Source organism: Phaseolus vulgaris, chromosome 1, assembly GCF_051622355.1.
Source record: "Phaseolus vulgaris cultivar YP4 chromosome 1, ASM5162235v1, whole genome shotgun sequence".
Classification (NCBI taxonomy): domain Eukaryota; kingdom Viridiplantae; phylum Streptophyta; class Magnoliopsida; order Fabales; family Fabaceae; genus Phaseolus; species Phaseolus vulgaris.
The window spans coordinates 48,103,372-48,121,490 of NC_143498.1; the positions used below are offsets into that span (position 1 = coordinate 48,103,372).

The following is an 18,119-nucleotide window of genomic DNA, read 5'->3' on the forward strand; positions in this document are numbered from 1 at the left end:
AGAAAAAGGTATTTTTTTTGGTCAATTCATATTTTAAAGAAAAATAATAGTTTCGTAATTCAAGCTCATTGATATGACTAATTTAATAATGAATATATATAATTAAAGATAATTTTGTAATTAAATTTGGGAGTTGTAATGTGGTTTAGGGTTTTAACCATTTTGATTTGTTTGGAAAAAATTAAAAAAAAATTCTAAATCTAAAAAGTAAAAAAAATTAAGAGAAAACCCAAAACGACATTATACACAAACGGGTTGCCATTGATTAATTTAAGAGAATTAAGAACAGCAATTAACAGCACTTCACAAAGAAAATAAGATTTAAGCAGAAGAGGAAGACTGTGAAACTAAAAATGAGGAGGAGCAGCATGACACAGTAATAAGTTAGTGCAGCAACCATAACAAAGAACGCCGTTACGATTAAGCAAGGCCATCTTCGGTGGTGGGAAGCGACGGCGAAAGCGAATTGCGTGACCGTGCCTCATCATAATCCTCCCCCAGAGGAGACTGTTCCACCCTCAGATCCTCAACCATCTTCACAACCTCCAACATACTCGGCCTCTTCTCCGGTTGCGCCGCCACACACGCCACTCCCACGTGCAACATCGCTACCAACTCCTCCTCGATGTTCTTGTACCGCAACAGCTCCTCGTCGAACACCTCAGCGGTCCACTCCTCCTTCACCACAGACCCAACCCACTTCGGAAGATCCACCTCACTCTCATCCTCCACGCGCGGACGAGCTGCGGAACCAGGGTACGGTGTCGACGGTGACCTCCCTGTCAACACCTCCAACACCAACACCCCGAAAGCGTACACGTCAGCCTCCTGCGACAGCTTCTTCACTTCAACCTGTTCCGGCGCTCTGTACCCTCCCAACCGTGCAATCGCGTGAACAGGGTTCAACAGCAGCGATAACCCGAAGTCGGAGATCAAAGCGACTCCGTTTTTGTCGAGAAGCACGTTGGAGGATTTGACGTTCCCGTGAGGTATCTTGGACGCGTTGTACTCTGCATGAATCCTGGCCAACCCTCTAGCCGCACCTAACACCAAGCTTATTCTCGTTGTCCAATCCAATGGAATCCTTCCAGGTCCACGGTTACCTATCATTAACATCAAAACGTTAAAATTCAAATAACCCTAATAAAGTATAGTATATCAGAGGAATAAACTAACCATGAAGAAGAGCATGCAAGCTTCCATTGGGGAGGTAGTCATACACAAGAAGCTTTTCTTCCTTGGCATAGTAATAAGCTCGGAGTTTAACAATGTTGGGGTGTTTCAGCTTCCCTACAACGTCCATGTACTGTTCAAACTCGTTTCTCTCGCAGGGGTTTGCGTCTTTGAGTCTCTTCACTGCCACGGTGCACCCATCGTCGAGCACCGCTCTGTAAACCGTCCCCAAGCATCCTTTTCCCAGCATCTCCGCCGATGCTCTAAGCAGATCCTCCAACTCAAACTGGTTCCTCCTATCGAAAAACACCAGCTTGCTTCGTTCCGTCTCGGTGTTCGTCCCATCGCTATCTCTATCGAAGTTGCCACCATTTCCATACACCTTCTTCTCGCTCCCAGAACTACTCCCACTCTTCCTCTTCCCACTCTCGCTCCCCACCGCCGACCCATAGCCTTCCCCTCCCCTCGCGCAGCAGTGCGCCACCACGAATGACATCGCCACCAGCACCGTCACCAGCACCGCCACCACAATCGCCACTATGACACCCGCCCTCAGTCCTTTCTTCTTCGGAGTGTCAGAGAGAGTGACACTACTTGTTTGAGGGAACGAGCTCGGTTTTGAAGGAACGGTTATTGTGGTCTCCGTATCTGGTTCGGTTTCGGAACATTTGGGCAACGGGGTGGATCCACATAGAGCGTGATTTCCGGAGAAGCTGGCGTTGCCGAATTTTGCGAGCATGGAATCGGGAACGTGGCCACGAAGTTCATTGTTGGTTACGTTGAGTTGGGTGAGGTTGAGGAGGGAAGCGGAGAGGTCGGGGACGTGGCCGGAGAGGGCGTTGTTCTGTAACCGAAGAGTAAGGAGGTGGGTTAGTTTGGCGACTTGGTTGGGGATTGGACCGCGGATGTTGTTGTCGGAGATGTCAAGGCGGAGGAGGAGGCGGAGGGAAGATATCTGCGGCGGAATATCGCCGGAGAAGTCATTGTGGGAGAGGTAGAGAAGTTCGAGGGCAGTGCAGTTTAAGAGAGGGGAAACGGTACCGTTTAAGCGGTTTTCGTGGAGGTCGAGGAAGCGGAGGTAGAGAAGTGGGGAAAGTGAATCAATTGGGCCACGGAGGTTAAGGGAAGGGAGGGAGAGGCCCACCACTCTGCCATTTGGGGAGCACTCCACTCCGAGCCACGCGGCGGAACAGGCGTCCGCTCCGGTCCAGTTGGAGAGAAGGTTGCCGTGGGTGTCGGTTTGGAGGCGGAATTGGGATAATGCGAGTGTATCATTTTGCCATGCAGCATCTGCAACATAGAGGATGGTGAAGGCCAATGCCAGTGACAGGTTTATGGAAGAAGAGTGTTTCATGTTATGGTGTGGGAAGGGGACAAGAATGCTTATGCTGCTGTTTTTAATTTGAAAAGAAGGGTGGAGTTCAGATTTCAGATTTGGGATTGAGAAGGAAAACGTGGCATGATTGGAGAGAGTGAGTGATTGAGGAAAAGTGTTGCAGTGTTATTATACGTCCCTGAAAGGTAATTAGGACTAATGTGATGATTAAAGTTTTTGGTAGCGTTTATGATTACTATTGTCGCTTCCTCGTAAGATATGGAAAGATAATAATATATTAAATTAAGTTATTTAATAAAAAATATAAATTAAAAATAAAATGAGTTGTAGAATAAAGTGAAATTTGTTTAGAGCGTAAAAAAATTAGGATAGTTTCAAGAAATTGATGAATCGACTAAAATCATGTGCGACGACAAATTTAAATTAGAAATGATAAGGTTTCAAAACCAACTCTGGCTATAAGGTCAGTTTTTGAGTTACTATGGAAGGGTAAAGGGGGTTCACTGTTGCCAATCATCTAGTCTAGAATAACTCATCCTAAATAATTGTGAGTCATTCATCTGCTCCTTTTCCTTTATATCATCCACAGGTTAATTCAGTGGAAGAAAGTGCTCATTATTTGGTTTGCTCACTGCTCCTCTTTTACCTATGTTGTGGAAGAAAAAAAGGGGACCTCTGCTTTAAGTCATAAACAAGCAAACTTTTTCTCACATCACACCCTCAAGTCAGGCATGGAATTCAATGATGGAAAATGTATCGGTAGGTCATGTACAATGACTCACTCTCCGGTATAAGTAGACCGACACTACAAAAATCAGATTAATAAAATTAATTAACGATTAAACACTAGATAATGTATTTAAGCATGATTCAGCTCCTCCAGTTAAAAAATGTTTATAATAATCTTATAAATAGCACAACTTTCAATAATCAAATATTCAAATATTAAATTCTGATTTAAACGTTTAAGTGTTGTCTTTTGTAAATATATCATAACATGTAGAACAACAGAGAAGAACAAAAGAGTCAATGAGTCTACTTTGAAAGGAGAGAAAGAATAGTTAACCTATTCATAAGAACAGAAAAATATATTTTCACAATACTGCTCATATAAAATAATAATGAATGATTATATATTGACAAACCATCATATTACAACTGAAAACAAAAATTGCTGAAATCTTAAAAAGATTGAATAATTTTAAAATTTTGACGCAGTGACGAAGTAACATTTTTCAATAATAATATAGTTGAAGAGGGAAGGAAGTTGGATGATAAAGACTTAAATTCTAGGGACATGACTGGAATTAAAGGTTTAGTTTCACGACAAAAGTTGACCTAGCAAGTCAAAACACACAGAGTATAGTACAGAACTTGTTCCAATCAATTTGATATTTGAAATTGTCGGTTTTCAGAACAGTACAACCCAGCCCAACCAATTAGTTCTTTTTCTTATAATCTCTTTACTTTTCATTTGAGAGCTTTATTCTTCTTATTATAGCTGAAAATTGCACACACAAGTTTATCAACACACCATCTTTCTTTAGGATTGAGATCTTTCCAATCTCTAAATATGTAATCAGATTCTTACCATGCACACTTCCTCCTTTATCATCATTAAAATGTTTGAGAGTTTTTAACTTCGTGACGGTTTTAAAAGTCTTTGTGAACTGAGGTATAAGTAAACTATTATTAGCTTCTGTATCTAAACGATATGAAACATTTTTAATAATCTTTTTATGTTACAATATAAAAAAATTATTGATTATAATTATGAAAATATTAATTTTATTTATAATTTAATGATTAATGATAGAAGATGATGGGGTGATGGGTAAATGGCACATGGGTGGGGGCATTGGATGGTACAGTGGTATCGCTTCTGATCTCCATTGGAAACCTTCCGTAGAGTTTCCACCACTATGCTAATGTGTGTTGTCCCAAAAAGTGAGGGAATTCTTTCAGCTTTTCTCTCTTTCATTCTTCATTACACTCTAAAGCAAAACCCTTCAAAAAGCAGAGCCTTTCAAGCCGAGATTGCCGCTCCAAATTTTAAAACTACCACCACTTTCTTTATCAACTCACCTTTTTCTATTAGTTTGCTAGAAACATTCAAAGAATGTGTAAATAAATTTGTTAGAAAGTGTCACAACAGTTTCTAATTTTAAGCAAGTGGACGATCTAGCAACAATATTAAAGAAAATAGGAATATGATTATTTATAACAGTTTCTATTATCTAAATTAAAAAAATTTATTGTCACTTGCTGATGAAGCAGGACAAACCACAGCAGAAACCAGCAAGGTTCATGTTCAATTTATGTTTGGAAAATGGCGCAAAGAACAGAATCTGAATTTGAAGAACTTTCTGCCTAGATAAAAGCCAAAGCTGAAATTGTTGTCTTCAAGGTGTCTCTTTTAGCATTTCAAGGTGTCTATTTTGCCATTTTGTCAACATTACAAAAAAAATAAAATAAAAATAAATAAATAAATATATATATATATAAATAAGTGGGTGCAAATCTCATTTCATGATCCAGTTTTATGAGGTTGACTTAGGTTTAAAATACATTTTGTAATATGATATCAGAGTCATTTAAAGTTTATCTTAACGAGTGTTTGTTGGAACTATCGTGTCACCCGCTATCGGACCGTTGTTGCATCCATAATATATTATCTCACGTACGAGTTGTCTGGATGCAACCTCACTCCATGATCCGATTTTATGAGTTTCATATTTTATATATATAGAAGGTAAGTTGCATGGAGTTTAGTATAGCAGTTAAAACATGGAGTTGTTGTTAGTTTCAGAACTGTATTCTTTATTCAGAGGACAATTCAAAATTGCAAGAGTTATTGTTGAATATTTCCTTTGGCTCTTTTATGGGACTGAATATCTGATTGTCCAATGGAGTGTTGGATTGAACCTTGCTCAAGAAGTCTTTTAACCTTTTTATTTCATAATCTTGTTTCTTCTTTATTACTCCCTGGATGATTCATGTTTTGGTTAAGTATCTAACTTTTTTTATACATTAATAATCCTATACCTAATATGTTTGTTCTTAATTTATATAAGTTAATTAAACGGTTATATTAAGAACTCCGATTTACACTAGCAGGAAAATTTAACCAAATTAAAAGAATAATAATTTTCCCGATATCCTGTGTTAAATATTTACTCAAATAGTATATTATGCTAAATAATTTTTTAAACAATATGGTTTAGCATAACAATTCGAAATTTGATTTGATTTTAAATATTTTTTTTATATTTTTTTGGTCATTTTAGGTTTTTAAAAATAATTATTTAATAAATTGGTTTAGAAAATAATTTCTTTAAAAAATATTTAGAACAAAAATTATATAAAATATAATTTTTTTAAAATAATTATTTATAAAACATATATTTTAAGCAATAATTATTTTAAAAAAATTTGTTAACAAAACTAACATTTATAAATTTTGAAATAATTTATTTCTAAAATTTTGGTTTGAAAAATTCATAGTAAAAAAAAGGAAAGAATGTTTTTAAAAAAATAGTGGAAAATGTTTTATATAATTTAAATTATTGATTTGTGAATAATAAATATAGTAATTAAAATATTTATAAATGTAATATTAAATATTGACTTTGAATATTTTTAATATAGGATTTGTTTTTACATTTTTTACATTTTACTTAATTAGTACTTTATTAATAAATAAATAAATATTAATATCACATTTTTTAATTCAGTAAAACGCTAAATAATCACTTCTCTAAATATTTAATTTTCTAACAAATTAAATTTTCACATTTTTAATTTTCTAATTAATTAGTTTTTAAAATTTTATAAATGATTATTTTTTAAAATTATAATATTTTTAAATGATTATTTATTAATATAATTATTTTACTAAATTATTATTTTTTAATATGTTTATTTTTATAAAATATTATTTCTCTATATAATTACCTTTTTAAACTTAACTTTTAAATATATATATTTTTCTACAATTTCATTCAAAATGTTTTTTTTTTAATATTTTTCAAAATAAAAAAAATTATTTTAAACTTTTAAAATTTTATTTTCTTTATTTTAAAATAAATAAAAACAAATTTTTAATAGAACTGAACTGTTAAAATAAACTGTGCTATTTGCTTAATTATTTGATGTTGGAGAAAATAAATGATCCACCAAAATATATTGTTTTTGTCAAATTTTTCAATAGCAACAATTTATCAGTTATGTTTTCATTTAAAAATAAAAGGACACCCTCCATTATAGACGTGATTAAGTTTGTTTGTAGTTGGGTTGGTTCTATTTCGGTTGAATCAAATATATAAAAAATATGTTTTTGAAAAAGAAAATCCTAACTAAATAATAATTAAAAAATATGTATCTTATTCCATATAATAATACCAATTGGGCAAGACTCTAAACCTTTGGGGATATTGCACTTCAAGGCCACGCCATGATAAGTGATAACACTTTTTTTCCTATCAATAACATGCCATTCCGATTCCAACACCTATCTATTCAAATACATTTAAAACTAAAAAATCTGCAATTTGGGGTTATATCAGAGTACTGCACCACAAAAGTGAAATTAAAGGCATTATAAGAGATGATAGAAGACACTAAAAGGTCACGCCTATCTAAAATATGATTACATTTTCTTTTTTGCCATTAATGCAATTTGGGTCTTTTTTCACTTTACATGTACAATTTTCTAAAAGAATACTATTTCATCTTCATTTTGTAGTGTTCATTGACAGATACAAAAATACTTGCTTCACTTCATTCAGCAGATTAAGTTTGGAACAATTTGTTCATGACAACCATCGTCTTGCTTCTTAACAATCTGTAAAAGTTTCCGCATAACGCAATTTTCATTATAAATCAGCAGATGCATATTCATACTTATGATATTTTTTGGGATCCATGATTATTTTCGTAAGAGGCCCAACAAAATCGTGGATTCTAGACTCTTTCTTCCTACACCTCCATACCTTCTTCTGCCACCCCCATACTAAATGTAAAAATACCGTTTTCTCCTTTTTTATGCCACCTCCATACATAATCCGGAAGCTGTTTTTGAATCCGGAAGTGTTCTTGAGATTTATAAAATCCGGAACTCTTTTTTGCATTTGAAATAAGCCTATGGATTATGTAATCTGGATATATTATGGATTGCATAATCTGAAAATCAATCTCATATTTAGAAAAGACTTTCGGATTATGTAATCCGGAAGCTAATCACTCATCTGGAAAAAAAGCTTCCAGATTACATAATCCGGAAGCTAATTTTATGTATAGAAAAGACTTACAGATTATGTAATCCGGAAGCTAATCACAAAAGACTTCTGGATTACATAATCCAAAAGCTAATTCTGGATCTGGAAAAAGACTTCCGGATTATGTAATCCGGAATATTAATAAAGGGTATTTTTGAAATATAAAAAATATATGGGGGTGGCACAAGAAGGTATGGAGGTGCAGGAAGAAGCAGCCTGGATTCTATGAGCTTAGCAGAGATTGACCATTGTTATTGGGCTCAAATGTGCAAACCCACAACTTTAGGAGTATTTCTTCCTGTATCCCGTTAAATTTTTTCCTGGAGTGAAATGATGAAAATGTTCTATCTCATTTATTTCAGAAATTATCAGAAACATTGCACAAAAATTAATCCAAAAGTTATTTTTAGAAAGGGTGAAAAAATATTTTCCAAAATTTATAGGTGAAGAGATAAATTTATTGGGGTGCGGGAAGAAACACCTCAACTTTAGTTTGCTAGCTGTACGGGGCAAGAGAATCACAATTTATCAAACAAGCCATGTTTTTCTGACTTACGAGGCTTTATTTTGTTGTTAATGAAATGATATTATCATTATTTTTATTTTCTTTCAATTTTTCTCAAATTGAACAATCAACTTACTCTTAAATAAAATAAAAAAGAAATAAATAAATTGATTCATGAGTTTGAGAAAATGAAGACAAAATAATTTACTTGATCGATAAATTGAAAACAGAAATAAGAAAATAATATTTATGTTATACCGTTGGCAAATAAAATCAAGTAATAAATTATTTAAATAAAATTAAAACATATTTTAAATAATTAATGACTTTATTTTAATCAAAATTCATTCCAAAAATGCAAATTTACAAATATTTAAACATAACACATATACAAAGAAGAAAATGTGTATCTTTAAGACAGCAAAGCAAATCACAAGATCATTATTAGTCTTAATGGAAGAAGCCATGCAAGCATGTTCTTTAGCAAACTATGCATTGAAATCGCGTTTTCCTCCCTCCTTCATTCACGTATCTGTTACTTTACGAAAGGAAAAGTGATAACAACACTCGAAATAGTCACAATAGAGATGAATATTAAATTTGTGCAAAAAGACAATAAAATTAAGACGAATATATTGTTGTGAACTAAAATAATTATTTAAAAGTGGAATCACACTCTCTTGGGTTTTGAAATACTTCCCATAACTAACATTTAATGAAGATATAAACTTATTTCTTTATTTTCTGATGAGTTTTTGTTTGGGAAAAAACATGATTATGGTGAATCTAATTCTAGTATCTGATTGATACGTTTAAGATTTCTTGAATATAAAGAAGACGCATGAAAAGATAAAGCCCCATTAAAAGAAAAAAAAAGACAATTATATGAACCTTACATTTTACAGTTAACAGTTGAGAAAGTTTAGAAAGTTTAGCTACATGAACTCATTAATGTAGAAATGGCCAAGGCAATCAATTTGTTTCAGGAAAAAACATATGCAATTGGCTAATCCATTATCAAATGTCACCTAACCCATCATCAAGCTAAAGACCAAAGGTGCTAGAATTAGAGGCATTAATTGATTCTTTGAATGTAAAGATGTAATGTGGCTATAGATATGTTATTTTATCCATGGTTAAAGAATGAAGAAATAAATTAAAAGCTTATAGTATGAGCAATATAATATTACTGATGCATTAGGGTGATTACAATAAGGATTTTATCATACATTTAAAATAATAGGATAATGTAGGAGTAGAAAAATAGAATTGGTGGGTGAAATATGATGAAACCTCATATCAAAGTAATTTACCTTATATTTTTTTAAGGATAATAAACAAAATAATATTTGTTATTAAAAATTACCATACGAATAGTTTAATTATATATATATATATATATATATATATATATATATATATATATTGTTTTTATCATAAATGAATTTGGGAAGTGTAACTCAAGTATAATTCAGGAATGAACTTTCAGTTAATCTTTAACAAAAAGTAAAAAAAAGTAAAAGATTCTCTGATGCATAAGTCAGTAATAAGAGTAATTAGATGATAAGTATTTAACCGTATCAGATTTAAAAGTATAAAATAAAGTTTAGTATATCTTAAATATTATATTAAATGAGTGATTATTGATCTAAATATATTTGATTGTAATTGAATATATATATATATATATATATATATAATATTAGAATTTTTAATGATAAACGTTTTCATGAAGTAAGAAGATGTATTAATTTTTATAAAGGAAAAAATATGTTAAAATTAATTATTTACATATTCTTTATTGATTAGTGTACTTGTTTCAACTCAAACAAACAAAAATAAATAAAATGATAAGGAGAATGAAAGAATACTCAATTCCAATCTAAAACTCTATATCTCATTTTAATGATAACATTCTAAAAAAAAAGGAAAGAAAAGCCTAGTCAAAACTTCTAAAATCTCACCATTACCCATTCCTTCACCAGCTTCTATGTGTTTCTTTTGTCTTATTGTAAATTCTCCATCAATTTGACTTTTTAATTAATTATGATGCAGGACCAATTTTAATATTCCTTATAAATGATACCAAAATTTAAAGTTCCAAGAGCATCCAATGATGCAGGACCAATTTTAATATTTCTCATAAATGATACGAAAATTTAAGGTTTTAAGAGCATAAAAAATTTTGTCAGTAAGAAATTTTATAAACTCTAGTTAGTTATTCAGTTATTTCTAAATTTTAATTAATATCATCTAATTTTAAAGTTTATATCTTTTTCATCCAATTTCAGTCCGATAAACATGTTTTTTTTAATATACTACTAAAAAATTATTAAATAAAAATTAATTTTAAAAATAAAAATAATTAATTGTTATATTAACTAAATTAAATATTATTTTTAAAACTAAAAAAATTATTAATATCTAATTTAGTTTTTATTATTGATGAATAATATTTAAACTATAAATATTTAATTATCAATTTTTTACTTTATAAAGTTGGTAGTTAAATTATTTATTAATAATATCAAATACTTATTAATAATATAAACATACCAATTTATAAATTATTTATTAATAAAATAAATTAATTTAATTTTTTTTTAGTTTTTAATATAATAATTAAATATTTTTTATTTTTAAAATTAATTATTAATAGGTCTTATAAGTGACTCATTAAATAAATCACATTTAATTTTAATATAACATCAGACTAACTATCTAGACAAAAATAAGAAAAGATAATCATATAACACAACACAAGAAAATAAACTAAAATAATATGTATAATAAAAGTATATGTTTAACAATAGCAACGGGAACAAGAGTGAAACAACAAATGAGAGTGGAATGAGGACAAACGGATTGAAATTGACTAGTATTTTTTTTTTTTTTGTATAAATCTACAAAAAGAAAAAAAAATATTTTTCAACTTTCATTTATAGAAAAATTTAAGTTGTTTTCAAAATGTTACATTTCAACTATGAAGTATGATTGTGTTTAACATTACATTTATTTTTCTTATTAGTTATCTAGCATAAATACTCACACAGACACTACAGACACTATTATACGGACACGGATATAGAGATATGTATATTTTTAAAATGTAAGACACGAAAACACAAATTTATATATTATATAATTATGAATTTTATAAATTGACAATAAATATTTATTTGCATAAGTATTTATGGATATTTTTTTAGTAGAAAAATGTTTTTCATGACTGATTCAAAATATGTGTTTTTTATTTTTATAATTATAATAAAAATTTATATAATAAATTTAAATTAATAGAAAATTAATATATTTTTTAAAATTATATTAAAACAGTGATAGAATAAATTCAATAAATATAAATTTTAATTGGACACTTCATATGGTGGAGAGCTTATTAGTAATAGTAAAGAAATGTTTTAAGAGAAATGATTTTTTTCACACCCACTTTTTCTTTCCTCAACATTACACCTTCTTTTATGTGTTAGATTATCATTGGTGTGAAATAATCAGTACTCAATGTTTAATAACCCTCCATCTGAAAGGATTTATTGTAAGCGGTGACAGAATCTTTATTAGGTGATTATATATATAAACATACACACACAGAGGTAGAGATGAGAGACAGCACGGAACTTCCAACAACCCATCCCAGAAATCATGACGTTGACTCTCGAATACTCTTCCCTCTTTCTTCTACTACTTGTGTCTCTTCTGTTTCTCTTCCTCTTCCGCCGCAAAACCGTCGCTAGAAACCGCCGTCTTCCGCCGGGACCACCGGGATGGCCCATTTTTGGAAACTTGTTCCAACTCGGAGACATGCCTCACCGCACCCTCGCCGACTTAAGGGCCAAGCACGGCCCCGTCGTGTGGCTCCAAATCGGCGCCATGAAAACCATGGTTATCCTCTCAGCCGACGCCGCCAGCGTGTTCTTCAAGCATCACGACCACGCCTTCGCAGACCGCACCATAACCGAAACCATGCGCGCCCACAACTACAACAAATCCTCCTTGGCCTTGGCCCCTTACGGCCCCTACTGGCGCCTCATGCGGCGCCTCGTCACCGTGGACATGCTGGTGGCGAAACGCATAAACGAAACCGCTTCGGTGCGGCGGAAGTGCGTAAACGACATGATAACATGGTTGAGCAAAGAGGCTGGGAAGTTGGAAGAGGGTGACGGGGTCTACGTGGCGCGGTTCGTGTTCCTGATGTCGTTCAACCTGTTCGGGAACCTGATGCTGTCGCGGGACCTGTTCGACCCTGAATCAGAGACCGGGTCGGAGTTTTTCGCTGCGATGGCGGGTTTGTTGGAGTGGACAGGGCACGCTAACGTCGCCGACATGTTCCCGTGGCTGAAGTGGCTGGACCCGCAAGGTTTGAGGAAGAAGATGGATAGGGACATGGGCAAAGCTCTGGAAATCGCGTCGAAGTTCGTGAAACAGCGTTTGGAAGAGCAGCGACGCGATAAGGAGACAAGGGACTTCTTGGATGTGTTGATTGACTTTCAAAGCAGCAACACTGAAGAAGCACTCACAATATCAGACAAAGACCTCAACATTTTTATATTGGTACAAACTATCCAGTGTCAAAAATTTGATTCCAGTAGCTTCTGTTTTGATAAAAAAAGCTTAATAAAATCAGTATTTTATACTTGTGTACAGGAAATCTTCATGGCTGGGTCAGAAACAACAAGCAGCATAATTGAATGGGCGATGACGGAGCTTCTGCGCAACCGGGAGTGTCTGGAGAAGGTGAAAAGCGAGCTTGATGGAGTGGTTGGGAATGGAAGAGAAATTGAAGAGAGTGACATAGACAATCTTCCCTACCTACAAGCCGTGGTTAAGGAAACACTTCGCTTGCACCCTCCGATTCCGTTGCTTGTTCCTCGGAAGGCCATCAAGGACACACAGTTCATGGGATACGACATTCCCAAAGACACCCAGGTTTTGGTGAATGCTTGGGCCATCGGAAGAGACCCCAGTTTCTGGGACCAACCCCTTGACTTCAAGCCCCAGCGCTTTGTCGATTGTAACAACATCGATTACAAGGGACATCATTTTGGGTTTATTCCTTTTGGAGCTGGACGAAGAATGTGTGCGGGTGTGCCCTTAGCGCACAGAATTCTTCATCTTGTGTTGGGATCGTTGCTTCACCGATTCCACTGGGAACTTCAGACTCATGTCACGCCCTCCACCGTTGATATGAAGGAAAAGCTCGGTATCACCATGCGAAAACTTCAACCCTTGCTTCTTGTTCCTAAATTCATTCCATCTTCCTCCTCCATCGTTAATACAGAATAAGGATCTATTATTTGTATTTTTAAATAAAACACATCACACGTTTCCAGTACTAAATATTTCTTCCCCAACACCCAGGTTGATGGGGTAGTTCAAAAGTTTGGGATCACAACATCTGTCACTGCACTTCTACTGTAAGAATAAATAAATACAATTTCTAATTTATTTTTTCTAGGTTTTTTTATGCCCCAAAGTCATTTCTTAGAGTTTTATAATGAAAATATTATAAAATTTAGCCATCCATAGATAATATAGCTAACGTGTTCAACATGTCCCGCAGCTTAGTTGATGTTAAATATGATTTAATTAAAAAATACTACAAAACGTGTATGCATTTAGAAAAGATGATATATATATATATATATATATATATATTTACTTAAAAATGCATTTTTAGTTATCACCAAAATTAGTTCTTAAATTTCAAAATTTGGTCGATAAATTAATTTGGGACAAAAATAGCGGCAAACCACAATGATATATAAAAAATTTTAATCGTAAATCATTAAGCGATTATTTTTTCATTAATCACAAAACTGTGATCGATAAATTATGTTACTATTCCAATTACAAAGGATTTGATCATTCCTAGAAGACTAGTTAAACAACTAAAAATTGAGGAAAAAATATCACTAAATCAATTACTAATAGAGTTAAAATTATAATTAAAATAAAATAATTTATAATGACTAATTTAAAATTATTATTATTGTTAATAATATTATTATTATAATTAATATTAACAATATGTAAAAGGAATCGAACACAAGTCCTATAAATAAATATATAACTTATAACTATTACTAAAAAAATTGTTATGATATTATAAGTATATTATTAAAATATATATAATATATATTTGGATTGGTTATCTTAGTTAAGATAAAATTTGAAATTAATATATTGGATTGATTATCTAATTTGTTAATATATATACCTATTATCCTAGTTAAGATAAAAATTATATTTTTTTCCAATGATATAATTTTATTATAAGAAGGAAGAGTCTTCTTACCTTTGATAAAGGTAAGAAAAATAAAATATAATTTTTGTTTTAAAGTATTTTGAAATTTAGTTGTAATAGTTATGGAATTTTAAATATTGTCAAAAATAATATTTCTAAAAGACAAATGCTCCTTTTTAAAATATAATTAATTTACTACGAAATGGCTTGGAAATATCATTGCAAAACAATTATTAGAGTTCGTACAATTATTAGGGGTGACAATGTGGGTTGACTCGCTCTGTACAAGGATTGGTCCGTGAACTTGTGGGACAGCATGTATAAGAAATATTTATTAAAAAAAATAATTTTTTAAATAAAATTTTTGATTTTTTTTTATTTAGATGCATTAGGTAGATAGTCTTATAATATTATTTTCATAAAACATGCATACTAAGATGCTATTAAAAATTTTGAGATGTAAAATAAAAGACTACATGAAAAAAATATGGAGTGTAAAAAAAATTATACATTTTAAAGTTATGCGGGCCAACCCGCCCCGTCCTGCACTTGACTCGCGCGGGTTGTGAATTATGCGGGACGAACCTAAACAGACTAACGGATTGAAATAAGCAACCCACCCTACATTTTTTTCAGCGAGCCACGGGCCGGCCTGCACAACTCATCCCATTTTGCAACCCCTAACCACTTTGCCACCCCTAATTTAATTGGAGTATGTTCTTAAAAGTATATGTCAACCATAAAAATATCCTTGAAAAACTAAAATCAATCATATAAAATATTTCAATTAAAAATATCCTTATAAAAATTAATATCGACCATAAATATCATCACGAAATTCTAGTTCAATTGAAATCTGAGCTTAAAACTAAGAACAACCATAAAATATCATACTTAAAACATATCGTGTAAAATCCTGATTGAACCTAAATAAGATTAGTATACTATTTATAAACTACTGTCATTAGAAAGTTAAAAGGGACAAGAGCATCCGCAATGGTTTGCTAAACATCTACATGCAAAACTCAAGCTTCAAATTACATTAACAGAATTAAAAGACATTTTTGTGGAAAGTATTATTATATGAGTAGATGAATTGTGGGTAGAACATTTTCAAGATTGGTAGTTATAATTTTTCAATTAAAAAGATAATTATAATATTTTTTTCTTCCCTAAAAAATTATTATTGTATATTCTTACTATTAAAAAATTATTTTTCACCTTAGTCCAACTGATAAAATATAATTTTCTTGAAAAGTGATGTGTTAAAATGATGATACTATCATATGGGGCAATCAAAGAATAGGGTCTACTCTTCCAGACACCCTCACTTCCATCGCTTATTTCTCAATTTAATAAGAGTGGTGAATATGTTAACATCACAAAATATTATTTATTTTCTTTGGTGAAGAAAGGGAATATGCTTAAAAACCCCTATCACATTTTGTTTCTGGGGGCAGGAGCAAGATGCCATTTTCTGGAACTATTATATCAGTTGCCTCGAGATGTAGTTTAATTGAATTTAAAATTTACTGCAACTACCATAAATAAACACAGAAATATTTAACTTATCTTAACCCCACAAAATGTTAAAACATGTTGGATGACGAATAAAATTTAAATATAATATATGTCATATAAAAAAAATTAAAGGTATAATATTTTAAGGGAAAATCTTTTAATAATGAAAAACATCAATAGTACATTAATCTATATATTTTCTCATAATCTAATCAATGCCACATATTAGTATGCGCTTATATTACATTTATTTGGGACAAAATTCACATTAGAGTGCATTAACTAGTTTACTATTTTCATATTTAAATTATCTTAGAATTTATTTTATTCCAAATTTTATTACAATTTTTTTTCTAATATTTCAAGTTAAACTAAAAATGCGCCAAAAAATATAGTGTAGTTGGTATTTGAAGGACCCAACTTAAGACTGGTTTATATTAACATTAAAGATTCAAACATTGGGTAAAGACAACCCACGTTGGGTTGGAAAGGGAATCTCCTTGAAAACATTGGACTAGGTTCCTTGTATCCCTTTCAGATTATGTGTTGAGAGATTTTCTTTTATTGGTGTTTGATTCATCTATATTTCATGAAAGTGTGTATTGATACTTAATATATATAAGTTATAAGTGGACTAGAGATATTTTCATGTATATTTCACTTATTTTGATTGGGCTAGGAATAAGTTTCTATTTGAAAAAAAAAATGATTTTATTTTTTATTCAAAATTTACCATGTTTTTATTATTATTATTATTATCGACTATTACAATTTTTTAATGTTTCCTGTCCATTTAAGAGTTTTGTTTTTCAAAATTTATGATATAGATTTATTAAATTTTAAATCAAAAAATATTTATCATAAAAGGATTTAAATTCTTATGATAAAATCCAGGCTAGCTACAAAAATCTTATATGTTCATATATGATTATTTAAAATTTCATAGAAAAACTATATGTCAAAATAGTCTTTAAAGTATCAATTTTGCTGTGATATATTTTAAAACAAAATTTTAATAGTTTTTAGTGGATATCAATATTTAGTTTATTTCCCCTGACATGTTATACATGAATTAATGGAATTGAAGACGTTACCAATATTAAAAATGGATCAATGGAATTGAAGATGTCGTCTAAAATGTTATTTATTTATGAATGATAAAATAAATAAATAAAGTAAAATTTAGACTAATATAAATTTTAGTTAAAACTAAAAATGAATTTGGCAAAAATTAAGATACCATCCATATTGCACTATAAGAAAATAACAATTTAATCACTGAATTCAGCGAACGAAAATAAGTGATCGCAACTTGCGATCGAAATAGTTACCAAATACCTTCATAAATGTGATCGGTTGAGTGTCTGATCATGTTGTTCGGATACCTAATCGATAAAGGCCAACTCATTTCGATAAAGTTCCAATTAACTTATAACTTATTTCATTATGATTATGTCTATTTTATAAGGATATTATTTGTTTAATATTATTTGTCTAAAATGTTGGAAATAAGATATTTTTTAGTCACCATCTTGATAAGTGTTGTGTTGGATTTAAATTCCAGTTAAAGATTTTGTTATTATTCCTTGAAAAAGAGGTGATTAGAGGATATTACAAAAAGAGTAAAGACCCTCAAACAAAAAAAAACATTATTTTATGTCATATATGTTACACAGTTTTTTTTATGTTCTCACGAACTTCATCCCTTCATCCTCATTCTCATTCTGGACATTCAAAAGCTTCGATTACAGATAAATCATCTCAAAGATCACTTCAGTTTGACAAGAACAAATATATATTGAAAATTGTAAATTAGAAAAATTAAGATAGTGAAACCTATTAATTATATATATATATATATATATGACGAAAATCAAATTCCTATTATTTATCACTTTTATTTTTTATTTATTCAACACTCTGTTAAGATTTTCATATTAAGCAATAATCTTTTTTAATGAAAAAATTGTTCCTTTAAGTGAAATGTAGTACAAAGAATGCATTACATTCTTAAAAAATATATAATAAGAATTAAAGTTTTTCATG

General features: G+C 31.1%; 2 protein-coding genes across 2 annotated transcripts; one reads left to right on the plus strand and one right to left on the minus strand.

The window, feature by feature from the left end:
• Nucleotides 1-240: 240 nt before the first annotated feature.
• Nucleotides 241-2,711, minus strand: LOC137814524 (leucine-rich repeat receptor-like protein kinase PXC1). Its single transcript, XM_068617310.1, has 2 exons — nucleotides 1,177-2,711; nucleotides 241-1,103 (listed from the first exon to the last, which is right to left on the minus strand). The coding sequence occupies exons 1-2, from the start codon at nucleotides 2,525-2,527 to the stop codon at nucleotides 421-423; spliced, it is 2,034 nt and encodes a 677-aa protein (XP_068473411.1). The 5' UTR covers nucleotides 2,528-2,711; the 3' UTR covers nucleotides 241-420.
• A 9,028-nt stretch (nucleotides 2,712-11,739) lies between these two features.
• On the plus strand, nucleotides 11,740-13,762 carry LOC137814526 (cytochrome P450 76A2). Its single transcript, XM_068617313.2, has 2 exons — nucleotides 11,740-12,859; nucleotides 12,953-13,762. Exons 1-2 carry the CDS (start codon nucleotides 11,951-11,953, stop codon nucleotides 13,589-13,591), a joined length of 1,548 nt encoding a protein of 515 aa, XP_068473414.2. The 5' UTR covers nucleotides 11,740-11,950; the 3' UTR covers nucleotides 13,592-13,762.
• Nucleotides 13,763-18,119: the final 4,357 nt, after the last annotated feature.

What these genes read in the sequence shown, in the direction of transcription:
- LOC137814526 (XM_068617313.2), top strand. Translation starts at nt 11,951, where the DNA reads ATGACGTTGACTCTCGAATACTCTTCCCTCTTTCTTCTACTACTTGTG. An exon ending in ACCTCAACATTTTTATATTG is followed by an intron (nt 12,860 to 12,952) that starts GTACAAACTATC and finishes ACTTGTGTACAG; the next exon opens with GAAATCTTCATGGCTGGGTC.
- LOC137814524 (XM_068617310.1), bottom strand. Translation starts at nt 2,527, where the DNA reads ATGAAACACTCTTCTTCCATAAACCTGTCACTGGCATTGGCCTTCACC. An exon ending in CTTGCATGCTCTTCTTCATG is followed by an intron (nt 1,104 to 1,176) that starts GTTAGTTTATTC and finishes TGTTAATGATAG; the next exon opens with GTAACCGTGGACCTGGAAGG.